General features: G+C 41.5%; 2 protein-coding genes across 2 annotated transcripts; one reads left to right on the top strand and one right to left on the bottom strand.

Annotated features, from left to right (window-relative positions):
• The first annotated feature begins 314 nt into the window (after positions 1-314).
• On the top strand, positions 315-3,367 carry LOC145913562 (uridylate-specific endoribonuclease-like). The gene is made up of 9 exons (XM_083001278.1): positions 315-417; positions 717-846; positions 1,014-1,168; positions 1,486-1,633; positions 1,748-1,947; positions 2,212-2,311; positions 2,446-2,572; positions 2,737-2,867; positions 3,000-3,367. The coding sequence occupies exons 1-9, from the start codon at positions 360-362 to the stop codon at positions 3,124-3,126; spliced, it is 1,176 nt and encodes a 391-aa protein (XP_082857404.1). The 5' UTR covers positions 315-359; the 3' UTR covers positions 3,127-3,367.
• A 264-nt stretch (positions 3,368-3,631) lies between these two features.
• On the bottom strand, positions 3,632-17,383 carry LOC145913557 (protein Wnt-6-like). The gene is made up of 6 exons (XM_083001271.1): positions 16,465-17,383; positions 12,368-12,482; positions 12,040-12,151; positions 9,109-9,248; positions 8,658-8,864; positions 3,632-5,305 (listed from the first exon to the last, which is right to left on the bottom strand). The coding sequence occupies exons 1-6, from the start codon at positions 17,082-17,084 to the stop codon at positions 4,703-4,705; spliced, it is 1,797 nt and encodes a 598-aa protein (XP_082857397.1). The 5' UTR covers positions 17,085-17,383; the 3' UTR covers positions 3,632-4,702.
• Between the last annotated feature and the right edge of the window lie 683 nt (positions 17,384-18,066).

Genomic DNA, 18,066 nt, shown 5'->3' on the forward strand with positions numbered 1-18,066 from the left:
GTTAGATTTTTTTGTACAAACGTAACTTACAGTTTAGATGTTATGACGTGGGTGCAAAGAAGCAAGTTGCAAACCTTGCTTACATTTTGACGTGATTTTTTACATCTTTTCGAAATAGATCACACGCTTATGGTATGATTACTTATTTTAGTGGGTACTTACGAAGAGGGTCATTCTTTAAAGTGGTACTCGTGCTAACACAGCTAGTGTGATTGTGTCAAACTCGCAGCGTTTACTCAGGCCGAGCATTCAAATTTTTAGCTTTTGACAATTAATCCACATAGAACGTATGCCTAAATCTAAAAGTGAATGTTTCTTACAGCAAGAGGCAAAAGGTCATTAACATAGGATTACTAAACATGAAATTGTTGTTGTGGTTAATATCTGGCTTGCTTGTAGCAAGTGTGTTTGCCGAAGGTAAGTTTTTATTCCTTACAACTTAGTATCACTAATCATCACCCGAATTTGAGTGCAAGTTTTAACACCTGCTATGTTTCTTATATTTTGTGATGTATGTATTCTTTAATTACTTTAAGCAAGTGCGTTGTGTCAATTCACTTTGCCTGAGGGTAATGTTTATGGTCACGTACGCTCATTTCCTCCTTTGAGTCATTACTGACGCATCAGCAGCTCTTAGTGATCACGCTTCATATGTGTGTTCCTCCAACTGAAAAACTGTTTATTGTTGGTAATTCATCATTGCACCGAATTTGAAGGGACTGAAGATTCTTGTGCTGGGAGGTGTAACCAACGACCTGACAGCAGCAAATCGTGTCAATGCAATCGACCCTGTCTCCGATTTGGTGATTGTTGCAGCGATTATGTCGATATGTGTTTACAACCACGGTGAGAAAACAAGATCTATATTTCGGTTTCATTAAACCGTTTTGCGCTGTGTACATTTTTTACAGCAGTTTTTGTGTTGAACAAAAATAAACACAACTGCTCCTTGTGATTTAGGCAATCAGCAAATTCCGTGGTTAAATTTAATTTATTTGCAATGCTTGTTTTAGACCGACTTGCGAAAACCGTTGTGGAGAACCATACGACCCCAGCCATCCGTGCCAGTGTACTGCTGACTGTTCTTCTCGCCACAACTGCTGCCCAGACTACGTGCGTCTGTGTGGGTCCCATCACGACAAACCTGATATTGAAGACGGAGTATGCGGTAAGTGTTGTATAGGGGCTGCCAATCATAAACAGGAATTGCTGTTGCGTTTCCTTTAACCATTAAAATGAACTTTGTTCGTGGCGATGAAATGAATTGTGCAAATGAATTGATGAATTGAAAAAAGTAATCGAACATGAAATACATTAAAATTAGTCTAGGCAAAATTACCTATTTTTAGCTTACATACAACTTAAATGCAGTAATTAAATTAATTACAATATGCCTGGCAGCAACATGAAATTACCTATTTTTTATCGGCTGTGAATGCAGTATGACTTGGTTATTGAAACAGTTCCATCTTTTATCTTCAATAGCCAAAATATCTGTGACTAACGAAGACATCAGTGAAGTTTCTTTGGAGCTCTGGAGGCTCGACGACAACCGGGCTGGGCCTGAAGATATTGTTGTGAAACCACAGTCGGTCACAGAGGACGGAGCAAATGTGGATTTGTCACATGAACCGTGAGTACTGGTATCACAAAATCATATGATTCACTTTCAAACCGTATGTTTTCAAATGATGCATGTGTCGATCGCGTTGGCTCGAATAAAGAATATCAACGCGATTTTTTTCAGGTTCTTCGCCTATGTCAACGAAGACGTGTTACAACGTCCAACATTCCAATCCCTCATTTCCCTTCTGGACAACTACGACCGTCACCAAGGTCAACATGAATCCTTCACGGATGAGGAATTCGCGGAAGTGAACCGCTTTTTGGACCTCTTTCTGTCCACCAGAGTAGGGCAACGTCTTTACCGATTCCTTGACAGCAAAGGTAAACACGTCCGCCCTTTGGTTTCTGTTTAATGATTCACAAGATAATTTTATCTTTTAGTAAATGTCGGGCTAGATAAATAAGAAGGCTGAAAATATATACTTATTTCAATTATATGCATATTAGTTTTTTTTGTATTGTGGCAATACTTTTAAACTAAATAGTTTCCAACGAGATACGTGGTTACTCAGTATTTACCTATTTTCAGTAGAAATGTTCTTGTATCTTTCTAATTAAATAAATTTGTCATTGTTGTTTACTTAGGTCTTGCCGGATGCGGCGACTTGAACACATTCAAAGACCAACTGTACAAGATATGGTTCCAGATGTACAGCAGAATGCACGGGGCCACCGACTCGTCGGGGTAAAACTTAATTAATGACAGATCGGTAAACCTAAATAAGCCAATTTGTTTTGGTACATATTTCATATCGGCCCTACAGCTTCTGTATCTTGCTTCAATCACATTTTTGCTCAAATCATATTCCTTTGTTTTAGATTCGAACACGTGTTCGTTGGCGAAATTAAAAAACGGAAAGTCTCTGGTTTTCACAATTGGGTTCAACTTTACTTGCTCGAGAAGCAGGGCAAGCTGGATTACTACGGATTTGTTAGGCGAAGCGAAGTAAGTGGACTATGTATTTTATATGTTGTAATAAAGGGACTTAGTATATTTTGTGTTAAAAATCGTATGCGACACGATTTTTTAATGTTTACACAATCTTTGTAGACATACCCTTCTCAACCTTTAAGTATTGGTATAAAAAGTTCAACAAATGTTTTTTTAAGCCGGAAATTTACGGAGCCAACTTCAACTGGGACGGCTACGTGAAACCGCTAGGTGGCGTAATGGTGGGAAGCAGTCCGGAACTGGAATTTGCTCTCATAACTTTGTGTCACTTGACCAGGCCCGGCTCGAAGTAAGTTTACATGGGTGGATTTCCTAAGATCACGAGATTCGCGCATTTTGCAAATGAATACATGCTGTTAATCAATAAACCTTAAAAGTGTTGCTTTTAGGTATACATTTTTGACTAGTCTGTCATTCTTAGGTGCTACGTGACGCTGGAGAACCGTTCCGGCACGTTGGTCAACGTGCCCATTCAGACGTGGACATGGTCACGTGACAGTCCTGGCAACGGTCTCAAATACCTTTCATCGGGATATTTTGTGACATAGAAAAGCGTGAAGAAACAATACAGTTGATATCGAGCATACTATATGAAAAACTTTCAGCACTTTATGTATTGTGTGTCGTGTGTACATTTTGTTTCGCTTGTTACTTCGTAAATTTGCGTAGACTTTTACGTTGTTACTTTTACACGTGTTTGTGTGGTAGTGACCATTCCTTTGTACTAATATGCACAATATATTGTGTCTTCTATATTTACTATTACGCAGTAAAATGCTCCTTTTTGTATCGAGTGTAGTTCATCCAAAATACAGCATATTATATTGCAATGTCTTTAAATATATTTATCGGCTGTATGAGTGCCATGAAACCTCCAAAGCCGTAGCATTTAATTCATAGAAAACAGGGTGGTATGCAAAAACCCAAAGCGTTCTAATGCTTGTACCCCTTTGGCTATTTTTTATACATTTGGATCTATACGCCATGAAGCGCAGCAAGAAGAATCATTTATTTCGAAGAACGAGTTTCGAATTGTTGAATGACGCGATGGGACAGCGAGAAGCGATACGAATCAAATCTCAAACAACGAAGAGGCGCGAAATGGGGGTAGTACGAACGAACGTGAGCAGAAGGCAATAAATAAACAGGCGTAAACACTGAAGTAAATATGTGCACAACGGTTAGCTCTAGCTAAGTACGTCAAAGTGTAATATAAGATAGGAAACGAACGGTAACTGTAAACAACCATTGGTCCAGGTTGGTCAGGAATGAAATGTTCTGTTAAAAAGGGACATCGTTACAACTCGTACCTTAACCAGGTCGCTCACAGACATTTAGCAGTCTGTGGGTTCGTTTAAATTGTGTCACTATAGTCCCCGTTAAGACTTTTGATATCATGACTTTCTGCTATGTAAGTTTGCAACAAACAAATTATGCCTTGAGAAGATGTTCATTTTCTGTACTTTATAACGGCATCTGTACACATAAACATGAAGAACTAAAAATCGACTATAAGTAAAAGTCAGGAAAGGAGTTCGATTAAATCTATTGCAATTCGTAACTGACTTGGGGTCAAACCATGTAGTACGTGCGGAGTGTATATGAGTACGTTGTCGGGTGGTGTACAAAATGTTACAGTCACATTCGGAACATTATTGTGCGATAAGCAAAAAAAAGACGAAGAATTGTTGATGCCAATATAAACCTTGCAAGGTCACGGTCACACGGTCACGTGAGAGGTTGCGTTTGAGCCGCCAGCAGCCATCAGTTATTTAGCTCTGAAAGTGTATCTTTAATCTTCCTCTGTTTCGTGGCAAGAATGTAGCGCCGCATGGTGTTGTAATTATGAGTGTTTCGCAGTTGTCGTACTTGGGCACACTAGAATGTCTTGGCTATCCACAAGATCAGTATTTGAATGCTGACACGATGCAATACTTTCCATCTTGGCAGAAAACCACGACCGAAACCGGTTTTAGAGTAGACACAGCGTGTCCCAGGAATCCACTTGTAGTTTTGCTACACTGATCCTCTTGTCGAAATGGCCAAAGCTCGGGCAAACCTCGTCTGTCCGAACACTTTTGGGTTTCCCAGTAATTTGCGCTCATGCAATTAACATTTGACCTCCTACAGACAGTAGTGTCGATTTTCTCGCCTCACGCATTCGTCACATTTTAGCTCGCAGCAGTAGACAAAGCGACAGTTGCACTTCTCAGTAAAAGTGTATACTTGCGTCCTGTAGCCCCGCCCGCAGCACAAATAAGAACAGCTGCCTTGTCCGGCTGTGTTCGGATCGCAACGGCGTCCAAAGGTCCCCAAACTGCCCTTGGATTTGTTCGGAGCGCAGTAAGATGGCGAAGACTGCAAGTAAACCAGGTCTTCGGGTGTCACCCTCCGCGCAGTCCGCCTTTTGCGCTCTATCGCTCTCACGCGGTTGCCTCCATGGATTCTAGTTTTCGTACGGTGGCGCGCAAGCTCAAAACCGCTTTGGAGGTGGTTTGTGGCCGCAGAATGGCGCGGAAAACGAGATCTACCACGCGTTCGAATCCTAGAGCGCATTAGGGACACGCCGTCAGCACCCGCCTGTACTCGAACCGCGTGGTCGTACTTAAACCTGAGACGTTGGCGCACTTCGACGAAACGCGGCATGATCGGCCAGCAGGTCCAAACCGTACAACTTCCAGACAAACCGTGGCACTGGCAGTTGTTGCGCATGTTGTTTGTGATGGTCTGAAAACAATAAAAATATGTAGAGTTTGAGTTAAGTTGCATTTCACAAATGGGAAATAGGTTCTTTCGGTAACATGCTGGCCACAATATAGGAATACCTCTCTTCATTAGTTTACATTTTTATATTCAAGAAAGTAAACCTAATGCGTTTCGAACGCACTGTTTGGTATTTACATTTTATTCGCGTTTCGTTGTTCCTTGTTCTTTTTTATTGCCAATAAATTGTCATTCTTAATTCCGACAAAAAAACTTACAAAAATTCCTCAGAGAAATACTTTCCCAGTTGCTTATAGCTGAACTTATTATGTGCTCTGGCGAGCGGTTAAAAACCTATGTCGACCGCCTTATTACCTACACCGGAACAGCTGTGCACCCCGACATAACCGCGGCATGAGGTACTATCTCACAACACATCTATGCGGTTTTCTTCCGTTTTAAATAGGCCGACGCTGTGCGCACACTGCTTGCACGGGTGATTTATGCTGTGTGATTGCAAAAGTTTTCTGCGATATTAGGAGGAAATAAATTACCTTTGAATCTTTAAAAAAAATTCCTCTGAAATAAGAATTCTTCTGATTAATATTTGGCCAAAAGTCTATAATGGTTTGAATGTAATTGAACTCGCGTATTACATAAGATCTACACGGATGTTGCGGTTCTTGAATTTGATTCGTATTCAGTTTTGAGTGTAAAGGTAATATTGCGAACAAATTCGCTTCGGTTCTGAAAAGATCTGTTGCTGAACTTGCGCAATTATTTGCAGGGGGATCGACGCAATCTTAACTTTACATTCAAAACCTTTTTCGAGCAGCCAGAAATAGACAGTTTTTGGCTGCCAAGAGAAATAAGATTTTTGAGGAAGGCCCACCTACGTTTGGCACCTGTCCGTCTCCCGGCCTTTAAGGTAACCGCATTTTTCGACAAATTTGGGATTGCCATTAGTCGGTTGAGCGCGCGGTCGCCATTAGCAGGCGAGCAAATTCCTCGCGAAACTCTGTTTATAATCAGATAACAATGCGTTAAAAATGTAGTTGCATGCGGTGCCGGCAATTACCGCTTGGTGTGCACCCTTTGCATACAAGTGGGGGGCTTTACAAGAAGAAATTCATTTTGTATGTTGTTTGGCTATTACATGTGCTATCGTCAAATTATATGATAAGCCGTATTAGACTTGTGACACTAAACTGTGACGTTGCGACATTTATTAACACATGATGAAGCCAGACGATCTCGCGAAAGTTCGTGTGTTTCAGAAAGTAAAAATCAGTCTTTTTAAACACTGCTAAACCAGTGTGCTATGTTTAGCCCACATTTTGTATAAAAAGGCCAATTTGTCGTTTTCTGTCGAATTGTGTTATCTGCAACAGATTTTTTGGGGAAAATTGTGCATACACATGTAATTTATGACAAAAAACTGTCTTGTTTTACATTTCGCGTTCCCTGTCAACTTATTCAGATCATTTCTAAGAAACTAACCGTCAGGCACAAATAAAAAGGTGATGCCCTGGTGAAGAGTGGTTGTAAAGCAGACAAAACGTCGGTTAATAAAATCTACGCTTATTTGTGCCGTAAGATGAAATTTTTATTATGCCTGTAGCAGGGTCATATTCTTTATCCGGATTGTTCCGCCTACAGAATGCCATTGAGGCGGCGAATACGCCACAACGGACATCACAAAGCCCTACGTTAGTCACAATACGTTATTAGTCTTTAACAACATGAGTGTTTGAAGAAATGGAGGCGTATTAATATCAATGAATCATAAATTCGTGAATAATCAAACCACCGATTTTAAAATATATCGTTTCAAGGCGATTTTTTTGAAAAACAACTTCATGCAAAGTGTGTTTAAGCCCCGGTACGTTTGTCCCGATTTAGTATTGTTCCAAGGAAAACTAAAAATCTATGATAACCTACACAGACTGAATTATTTTACACGCAATAAAATAACCCATGCAATTACTTGAGTGAAAGTGAGTAAGGATAATGTTATATCGTTTACGATTGACTTGTTTGACAAAAACTGTTGCATGCTGGGCTTTACTGACAAAAGGGGATATTTTGGTTATATATCCACACTTCAAACCTCAAAATATGATTTTCGTTGTTATGCGAATTAGATAATGGGCGATTTTCGTTTTGCTGGCTTCCCTTTTTTATTTGGCGGACACCGACAATTGTCCATTTTGACGATGTTATCGTTGAGGTTATGAACATTTAGATGCCCTCTTGGCGCAGGTCCGAAGTTAATAAAATCCCGACCACCTAAAGTAGCTCTGCTGGGTATTTCATGGAAACTGAGTTAATTGTACGTCGGAAAAACAAATATACCAGTTTTGACAAGTTAAATTGCAAACCTACAGAAGAGTGTAGACCTGAGGTTGCGGAGAAGAGCCCGATAAGCGATCGACTGATGGTACGGGGCATGCGCGCGAAGTGTTTACGGCAACTATGCCTTTGCTCGTGCTGGCTCCGACCTCAGAAAACACGTGGACGAAAGACCACCGGGCTATAATTAGCGCCCGCAGTATTAACTGATTGGAATCGCGACACTGGCTCTCGTAACAGAGCCCAGGGACCTCGCGCAGGAGCTTTCAAGGCGGCCCCAATGCGGGATTCGCAATTTCCAAAGCTCGTGTCGGAATTTCGCCTCCCAAAGACCGTGTTTTGGAGTCCGCGTTTAGTGCAAACGACTCTTGAAGATTGGTTAAGATAATGCAGCCCAATGCAAACATAGCGGCGTCTAAAGAGACGATCAAGGTTCGACCGGAGTCGGTCATAATCCCGACGCTTAACAGGAAAAAAGGGCTAGGCTCACACATAACGAGCTTTGCATATATGTGTTGGGTTTCGTCGGAAGTACAAAGCCGCGTGTGTCGGTCCCTAACGGGATAAAGAACCGTGATACATAAACATTGTGTAGAACGTCCAGGCGTATGTTCTCGGGGGCGTTGAAGTTCAATTAATCGTTTTAACTTTGTTTACAGTCGGATTTTACGCAATGCGATTTTCGTGATAGTTCAGCATCCAATAGATATTGGTGTTGGCAAAAGCTGACTTGGCGATTAGTGGCATTTGATGTATTTCTAAGAAAGAGTCGCTTTCTGTTTTCTATTTAGTTTTGTTTAGACGACTTGACTTACACAGACAAACAAACTTCTTTGGCGTTCCACAAGTATACCTCAATAAGGACACGAGATACGGCAAAACGTACGATAATTACCCCCGTAGCACGTTGTGCCGAAATGGAAACTTTGTGACTTGGGTTCGTTAAGATAGTTGCATTTCACTATCAACGAGTTTGTGACGTCAAACCATGAATAGCAAGACACGTCAACATGTGGTTATTCACCTTCAAGCCCGCTTCGAAGTTGTGGACGTATAAAGCCTCTGTAATATTTCCCTTTGCCGCTTCCTTCTTCCTCTGGTTGATATTCATAAACTGGATCGCTTTCCTGCTCCCAAAATCCACGTTGTCTCCGCATCCTCCCCACTCAAACTGATCCACCAGCTCATCCAACTTCTCTTCAGTCAGAGTCGTGTGCCTCTTTTGTGCCTCCTAGTGTGCAAGAGGAATATTTATAATTATTCGTTTATTAGTTCGGAAATGAAGGATTTTTACTTAGTGACAGATTTGGAACCAATATTCGGTATCTTTTCGCTTCCATGCTTTTAAATACGGGTTGCCACATTAAAGTCAGATTATTGGAATGAAACTGTATGTAGAGTTATGTGATGTTTGAGAGTGAACACATTTTTGCTTGAAGCAAATTATTGCAAAATATAATAATTTGCTTCCTAACCTTGATTAGGATGTTTCTTGTTTGTTGCCTGGCGGCCTCCGTACAGCCGCAATCCACACGACCTTTGGTACAGGCCAATGTTAGTTGATAAGTAACTGATGCTGCTGTTAACGCTTGAACGTAGGCAGTTTCGCGAAGGTCTGCAAGTAGAAGGAACAAAGATTAAGTACAAACAGATACATAGTACTGATAAAAGCCAAGTGATGTGTAAAACGAACATGATAATAATTTGGAAACGATTTAACATTTCTTATAATATGTAAAGGTACAACACGGATTTAGAAAGGCTGGAAGCAACTGAACCGAACGTCAATCTTCTTGCAATATCACTAAAGAAGAATCCTCTGTTTGTAAAACAACCTTAGGTTCGCCAGCAGGAGCCTACGCCTCGACACACCTAAACCCGCTTCCGACTGTCTGCCTAGCGCAAGGTACGATTTTGTTGCTGGCCATTTGGCGGGTTAAAAGGCTAATCGTCAGTTCTTTGATCGTAGAAGTCACGACTGGCTTTATAGAAGAGTCTGAGACGCGGTTGGCGACTTGGATTACTTTCTGCTAAGGTGCTTACAACGTCCGTGCGACGACAGGTGATTGTCAGCTATTAAATTCGAGTCTATTGTGTGGCTTCCAAGACGGACGGATATTTTGCCACAGATGGCGTCGCGGTTTTGACTTGCATCAATCCGGCGGTTCAAGAATGTTGTTATTTATGACGTATTTGAATTTCAGCCGTGAGATCCCGGCCATAGCAACACGATTGGTCAAAAGTACACTTTGACTACAAAACGTTTTTGCACCGAATAAGTTTTATTAAATACACCGACTGCCTGCATAGCTGCGTTCTGAAGAAACAAAATTTCCAGCTTTGAGGCTATATGTAACCCTTTTTGAGGTTTGAGCTGGAAGCTATCGGAGGATTAGCGCACTTTGCCTCGATAGCTGGTGAACAGAGAGAGTCGAAGCATTTTAATTCCGCCACAAGACGAACAAATTATTGTAAACAAACACGAGATTACTCTCAACCAGGTAGAGTACGCGGCCGAACAACTGAAAATAAGATCTATGTGCGTCGAGGTTTTGGAACAGTGGCTTAAAAACAATACATTTCCTGAATGTTTCAACAAAACTTGCTGATGTAAGGACTTATGTTTGCACTCGTTTGTAGGTACAACTATTTTGTATGATGGAAAAACATGTTTTCAATATATTTTCGACGAGTTTTTGCTCCTTATGCAGAGCAATAACAGATGCTTAAGTTTTACCGCATTTACTGTAAAATTATTGTGACTCGAATAAATCTTTGATTCCAATAAATTACCGATACAGAAAGTTTGTTTCTTACAATTGAACCCAACGAACAGTATCGTGTCCCAGTGACCCGCGCGCGTTTTCATTGCACACTCGTGACGTATGTGAGGGCAATCCACGCCAGTTTCGATAAACTCATGAAACGCGAATATGGACTCGACCGGCAATCCGCGCGTTGGTACGATAAATATCGTGGCACCGCGATACAACATTCCGAGCTTATCGCATCACACATCGGCGCGGCAGAACGAGCGAAGGGAGTGGCGCCAACTAGCGGGAGAGTGAAATTTCTTTGATGTTGCGGCGTCAGAAAACGGTTTCCTCTTTTGGCGGGCAACGATCGACGGTAATTAGTGGGGATACACAGCTCTGTGCACGCCAAATTAACAAAACCACCTCAACAAATAGTCGAGCGGGTATGCATGCATTTAGTCCTATCGCATTTTGCGGCGTGTGCTTTTTTTAACTCGGATCGAGACAAGACACTGCCTGGCACAACGAACTGGACCTAAACAATTGAGGCCGCAGCGGGAGAGCAGAAAGAAGCGGGCCCGAAATGCCAGGGCCACAACTTCACGCCGAATTTGGTTCGTCCACGCCCTGGCAAGTTATCGCAAGAAGCTCGATCTGTCTGGCAGATCCTCAAGACCCATAGTTGTAAATGTCGAATCCTTTTAACGTGTTCGCACGTGCGGTAAATAAACAGTCAGTTATCAAAGGGGAGATTTTTCAGGGCAACCTTTACGATATCGCGCATTACTTCTGCGACACGTGAAGTATATTTGGATTTTTCGAAGATTGCTAAATGCGATCACTTTTTTTAATTTATCCGTCGGGAAAAAGTGGAAAAAGTGTTATTTAGGTAACTTGTACATTCTGTCTGCACAATAAAGCTGGACAATTTGCGCAATACGAGTTAAATATTTAAAGGTGGGAAAAGATTTTTCATATCTAAGACCTTTTTTCTAATTGTCATGAGAATATACATTGCAATGAAAAGATGCTAAACCATGCAATGTCCCACGTAATAAGGTTTATACGCATCCTTCTGCCATTAACATGGATTTACAAAAGAACACGATGAGATACTCGAAGATTTGGCGGGTAAGTGGGCGCTGGCGATTGGTCAAATCTACGCTAATCCCACATCAGTCATCGTTGAAGTGATGCCTGTTGTCACAGGGCGACACACGGTTTGGACAACTCGACGCACAGCAGCAAATGATTTTCATTGTTGCTAATTACATATCTCCACTTGCGCATAGTTACAAGCGGGCACTTGAGGTCAAACGGCTTCCAAATATTAAGTGTCAGTCAAAAACGTTTCTTAGAGTATTATAATGTTTTTCGTCAAGGTAAACGGTCCTATTATTAAAAAAATAAGGTTTTCTCATACACTGTTGATGGCTTTTTACACTGGTATTTCGTGAGCAAATGTTTGTGGACTAATAAAGAAAGCAATTAGGAACACCTTCAAATGATCTTAAATTTACCATAACATAAAGAACACGTATGAATGTGTAGTTTTCTGTAATTTGTGACAATTGTGATTTGTCGTCACACTAATTTCAATAGAAACAAATGCCAAACGGGAACAGAACAAAAACTATGATATAATCTTACCTTTGCGCATTACATTCCCGAAATACACTTTTTTAGCTTGCGAACAATTCCATCGGTTGTAACGCAAATCAATAGCACAATTCTTCAGGCCAAGGTCGATTCCGTCGCCAATCTAACAATTAATATATTGTAATATTAAAAAATGTCGACGTTCTTGTATTATAAGTGCAGATCGACCCGTTATTAACTGTTTGTACATAATGCACAACCTTTTAGGACAAAAAAGATGAGACAAAACACACCAAATGTCGATATCGTACAAATAGGACTACAGAGACACCAAAATGAAAAACATTAAACAAGTGTACAGGGATCATTGAAGTTGTACCTCGTTAACAGTTTGTCTGTCGTTCCTACACATTTTATCCGCTTCTCCACCGGTTTTCCGGGCCCATTGGCAAAGTCGACTGGTGTCTACTAATTTTGAACGACTGGAAGGAGACCTGTACATAACAAATACTAAGCTTGATATGCGATATTTGTATGAATGCAATTATAATCGTATAACAACAAGCATTGAGTGTGCTATATGCGTCAAATAAATGACAACATTTTAACACATAAATCAATTTTGAAAAATCATTTTGTGAATCAGGTGTTCCCAACAGTTGCGCAATATTCCAAGGGTATTGCGTAAAAAGGAACATTATTGCACAATCGATTTCGAAATGCCGCTGATTCAGAAATCCGGATTTTTTTAAATCCTGCCCAAAATAGGTGACAAAATGGACCCTTCTTCAAAAAAGGTTTCGAAAATCCCTTTATTGAATTCATTGCGTAACCGACGGCAACTTGATACAAAATTCCTTTTCATCAGTTAAGGATTACGGACATCCAAAAACAGGCATAACTGTCTTGGTGGAAACCGTAAAACCGTAACAACGTCTCAAAGTCAGGTGTGGATATACGAGTCATGCCAAACGATGGCAGCTCGTCAGCATTCAATATTTCATATCACAAAGCATCTATTTGTGCCGTACTGGACAGCTGTAGGTAAAAGATGGATTACAATGACTTGTTCAACATCTCACACCAGTTTGAGTTATCGGTTTAAATCCACTACTTTGCCGCGTGTTTATTGCATGGTGACAGACTGATGGATGTCACCATGTCGACTTCAATGGGTATTTCTTGCAAAGCCGACTTTGTTATTTACTGGCTGCTACAATCGAATTATGATCCACTAAGTCTAAGGATTGGAAAAGGAATGCAAATTCGTCACAGGAAGAAGGAAGAAATGCATCACATATAAAAATGTATGACATCAGATCGTTTATAGTTTCATGGAAATGGACGTTTTTGCAGTTATTAAGATTCTACTCTAATAGTCCACAAATTAATACTTCTAACAACCTATTTTGCACACGTAGTTTGGATGTAACAAAAAAACAATTTAGAACAGGGACACTCAGAATGTAGGCTAATGAACCGCATGGTGAAGCCAGGTTTAACACAACCCCTGAGGTGTTTATTTCTGCGGGCACTCGCAGGCCTTCAAAGACGAGAGCGTATTTAATTATTTATTGCCAACACCAGCTTCCCATATTACCAAGGCGGTTGGCAAACGAGATTCATTCACAAATATTGCTTCAAGACACAAAACCAGTTTAAAGTTTTTCTCCTGTATCGGCAGTCCATTAATTAAATTTTGTTGAATTGAAAAAATTTTGGTGCGGATATAAGTGGTACATATTTACACATAGTTAGTGTCATTAAACGTACAAATTTTCCATTGGTGAGAACAGATTATTAATATTTTTCAGTTACATTTTCATTTACATGATTTAAACACATTACCTTCCAGCGCTCAGGATATTTTGGTATGTTTCCCGCCTTTTATGTAGCAGCTGAGAGGCAAAACAAAATCTACTGTTTTTGCACAATAGAAGGTTGTTTGTTAGTTTTCTGGAGATATGTAGGTATATATGCGACAAACAGCCTAAAGGGGTGTGACTTGGACATTAAAACAGCTTTGTGGGGTAAGTACGTCAATTTGTCCAAATTACCAAGGATTGCGGCAACAGAAAATAAGTAAAATAAAACCAAGCGGACTTTACCGTCTGCACCACAAATCTGATAGATATTTTTTGTATTTCTATTATCCTGCGGGGCAAATGACTCACAATTAGATTCGTCCCTGTGACGTACATTAGGTTGCAGAAACTTCTAGGCCTTTAATATTTTATGACCAAGTACCGGTCTCTTGACATTATCACTGCGTCAATCTTGAAATGTCACTGGGGCATCTCCCAGACGGCCAATGTCGCGAAGCCAAGCGACACGCGCCAAGCGGCTCAGTGCGTAATCTCTTTCTAGTTTTAATGGACCAAGCCTCGCCAAACGCATGAGAAATTGCCGACTTTAGTTTGTTTATCGCTACTTGCCAATGCGCGGATAAGTCCCACGATCATATTTAGCTAGCAAGCAAATCGCTCTGTGGCGTTGTTTGGCGCAGGATCGTCATCGGAAGTGCATCGGTGCGCATTAATCCGCGAAAAATGCGCTCGAATTTTGCATTGCTGAATGTAATGTGCGGGTCAGCATGCTGTGAGTGAGAAGCTGGGGCAACGTTTATATGGTAAGATTCTGTCATATCTCAAACACAACAAAAAATTGTGAGAGTTGATCACAATATTTATACCCACTTAGGCAAGGTGCGTGAATTTTTTTTACAAAATCCAAAACAATAATGTTCACACGAACTCAGTTGACTGTGACAAATATACAAGGATACCATTGGACTGGGCCAAATAATACGCACGCATTTTATGCTGCAGTTGAATAAAATTGAATATTTTAGTCACTTTTATCTATTCTGGAGGGTATCTTTTTTACCTTTAGATGATGACCTTTTGGGGGCGCTGTACAATGACATGTGCGTCGACAAACGCACACTGCGCCATATATAAATAACAATCTTGATATAAAGTGAGCACGTATAGATAGGTATCTTAGCAATAAGCACGGCCTGGAAACCCTGGAAATATATTTTAGGCCTTCCTGATTTCGCAGACAGCACGGTTTCAACGGATGAGCGAGGAGTTCATTGTTTATAGGTGATGCGAGAACGCCAAAACAGTCCCGGGCCAAGAGTGTGAGAGATGGGACGCACTGGGCATCTCAGGTCAGTCGCTGTTCGCCAACAGGTGCAGTGAATTTTTTTAACCGCACGGAACCCTTGCCGAGACACGGCAGGCGACAGGTTCACGAATTTCCGGTATGGTCGCGTTGAAGTTGATCGATCACATTCGTTTTTCGGCCGACTGTGATTCACAGCCGTATGGACAGGTGCTGATCACTGCACTGTCTCTCAGCACCTTAGGTTTATGCATTGGTAAACTTGGGTCGTTTATGTGAAGGTAACGGTTCGGCCGAGATGTGACGGCGGAGATGGCTTCGCTGTTTACGAGTTCGATTTTTCACGGTGGTCCGCAAGCGGACTTTCTTTCTGTGGCAAAATTAAGTCCTTGCAGTGCGCAGGCGATATCGGTATGCAATAACGTGTCGACAGCCAGGTGTAATGTCGATTGATGCGAAATTATACCCACAAGTCCTCTTTGCAGTTTCTAAAGTAACTTATCCGCACGTTTGAAGTTGTAGAAGTTTAAAATTCAAAAACAAACCCATTGATTAGAATATTGGTGTTGCTTTTTTTAACGTTTTATCCAGCCATGAATTGTTTATTCCAGAAAATTCCGGATGCACTTAATTAAAAAAATGGCTGCGTAATAAGGTTATTCCTGTCTCATAATTACCCTTTTTCGGGTCCAAGAATGTTACTTGATGGCGCCTTTGTAGTGCTTCTAATGCGCTAAATCCACAGCTAACTTACAATAACCTCTAATCCGCATAAGGCGATGTTTGATTATTGATGTTAAAGGCTCAGCTTCCGCCTGTGCCATGCATTGCGGTTGTGTAGAAGCTGTATGAGGTGGTGCAAAACCAAACTAGCTCTGCACCTGCATCTATTGTTGACAAGCGTTTCAGTTTGTTTTGGTGTTAGGTTGAACTTACAGGCATCAGGTCGATCTAACTTCTTTATATGCCTTGGCATGCGATGAGAGGCGCTGAATACGCAAACTACCCGGACCTATTTCGCGCAAATATTGGAATTTTTGATTTGCCTACAGTCGATTATTGGCATCGCATGACGAACCGCGACGCAATTTCGAACGCGCATTTCTGAAACTTGAAATGTATCAAGTTATGTGCCGTGGCTTTGAAAGATTCGGACGCGTTTGCGGAGTCAAAATGTAAAAGAAGCTAAGATCGGACTCCGCAACCTCAATGGTTCAATATTATCAGCCACAAACCGGGAGTAGCTCTCACAGGTTTAACTTTAATAGGAAACTATACAACTTCAACAGTATTGTTCATCTGAACATATTGCGCAATTTTCGGAAAAGTATAGTAAACATCACTTACCACCACATGGCTGACGTCCCGGTTAGGCAAATCATCAACAAAACAGCAAATAAAGGCTGACGACAACTGCTGCTGCTGGTCTTGTGAATGTTCCGATGCTTTCTAACCCTCGATATAGTCAGTGATGACGTGCAGTCGTCTGATGTCATCCCACTGGCAGTCGGCAAAAATCGGGTTGATTTTTTGCTCACTAGTTTTTTATTGGAGGTATTCGAATCTTCCCGGAGACAACTCGTCGGAAAGTCGAGTAGATTCGGCGTTGCAGAGGAGGTTGAAGCGCTACTGTGCGTTGTTGAGTTGGAGGTGGCGTCCCGTGCGGGGATATTGCCGTATTTGTCAGCGCCAAACGAAATCACCGCGTCAACGCCGCTTTCAGTTGATCTAACTTCAATCGTTTTTCGCGTTCGGCAATAGGTTGCCGGGTAACTCTCGCGCTTCGACGAGGTGGATGTTGATTGCACACTGCGCCGGTGGCAAATTTGCTGAGCGCGGTCGACGTCGCCAGTCGCGCGTCTCAGTCTCATAATCCTATGGTAAATGTCCATCGAAGCGGCGGTGGCTTCTCCTTGGTTCCCTGGTTGATTCGCAACTGTTGACATCGCGCTTCTGCTGGCAAACATATGGAAGTTGTTTTTGCTTCCGCGCCGAGACTTTCCTATAAACAACCGCGGGGCAGCCTCTGTGTCTCTGATTTCGTCACCTCGCGCCTCGTTAATCGATCCTTGAATTGCGCAACTTCGTTTGGCGCTCTGAGACGCTGCTCCTCGTCGCTTACTTGCAGGTAATCCACGCCTTAATTGCAACCCTTTGCGAGACGCCTGTTGAAGGTCCTAGACACTATGGTCCTTATAGCCACCTGATAAGTTTTTCTGCAGGCATAAAATAAACTTGCGAACACCTTGTTGCCCTAATATATATATAAACAGCTGAAGAAGAAAAAAAAAACTACATAACCTTTCGTGCAGCATTTAAAGAACGCCAATATGTCTTACAACGCCCTCAAGTCATTTGTACCATCCACTTGTAAGCCACCGTATCTCCACATGTCCATCGAGCAAGAAACTAAGGCGGGAGTCGTGACGACGACGGCGAATTAGATCTAATACCCTTGTATTGACTGCGTCCCTGACACGGTCCGAGCCTCACGTTCAAACACCGCGCCTTTATAACCAAAAAACCTCAAGGCTTTACCGTGCCCCATCGTGGCTATTTTGTATCCAATCGACACGGAATTTTGCGTCTTTCAGATCTATAAACAACACCTATTTGTTCTTTCAAGAAAAGATTTCAGCCAAGAGAAAAGCATAAGAGTGCGTAGTTGGGCAACCTGCCGCGCCCCACGATGTACGCATTTGAACTTATACAACGTTTAGTTTAACATTTGTGGCAATAAAATTTCCGGCCAGATTCCAGCTCCTGATACAGGGAAAGGTGATTGCGCATCGCTGGTGCTTTACTATTTTAAACAATTTCGGAGGGCGTTTTGTCGAGGTGTGGCAAAGGGTGAGATCTTGAATAAATACATCAACTGGTTTCCTTTTATACATTATTTAATATTTTCTTTTTAAAATCAACTTTCGAACGCCACTTGTTGTCGTAACA

Source organism: Ascidia mentula, chromosome 9, assembly GCF_947561715.1.
Source record: "Ascidia mentula chromosome 9, kaAscMent1.1, whole genome shotgun sequence".
NCBI lineage: Eukaryota > Metazoa > Chordata > Ascidiacea > Phlebobranchia > Ascidiidae > Ascidia > Ascidia mentula.

What these genes read in the sequence shown, in the direction of transcription:
- LOC145913562 (XM_083001278.1), top strand. Translation starts at nt 360, where the DNA reads ATGAAATTGTTGTTGTGGTTAATATCTGGCTTGCTTGTAGCAAGTGTG. An exon ending in GATATGTGTTTACAACCACG is followed by an intron (nt 847 to 1,013) that starts GTGAGAAAACAA and finishes TGCTTGTTTTAG; the next exon opens with ACCGACTTGCGAAAACCGTT. An exon ending in GATTTGTTAGGCGAAGCGAA is followed by an intron (nt 2,573 to 2,736) that starts GTAAGTGGACTA and finishes TGTTTTTTTAAG; the next exon opens with CCGGAAATTTACGGAGCCAA.
- LOC145913557 (XM_083001271.1), bottom strand. Translation starts at nt 17,084, where the DNA reads ATGTTTGCCAGCAGAAGCGCGATGTCAACAGTTGCGAATCAACCAGGG. An exon ending in CGGGAATGTAATGCGCAAAG is followed by an intron (nt 9,249 to 12,039) that starts GTAAGATTATAT and finishes TTCTACTTGCAG; the next exon opens with ACCTTCGCGAAACTGCCTAC. An exon ending in ACTTCGAAGCGGGCTTGAAG is followed by an intron (nt 5,306 to 8,657) that starts GTGAATAACCAC and finishes TATTGTTTTCAG; the next exon opens with ACCATCACAAACAACATGCG.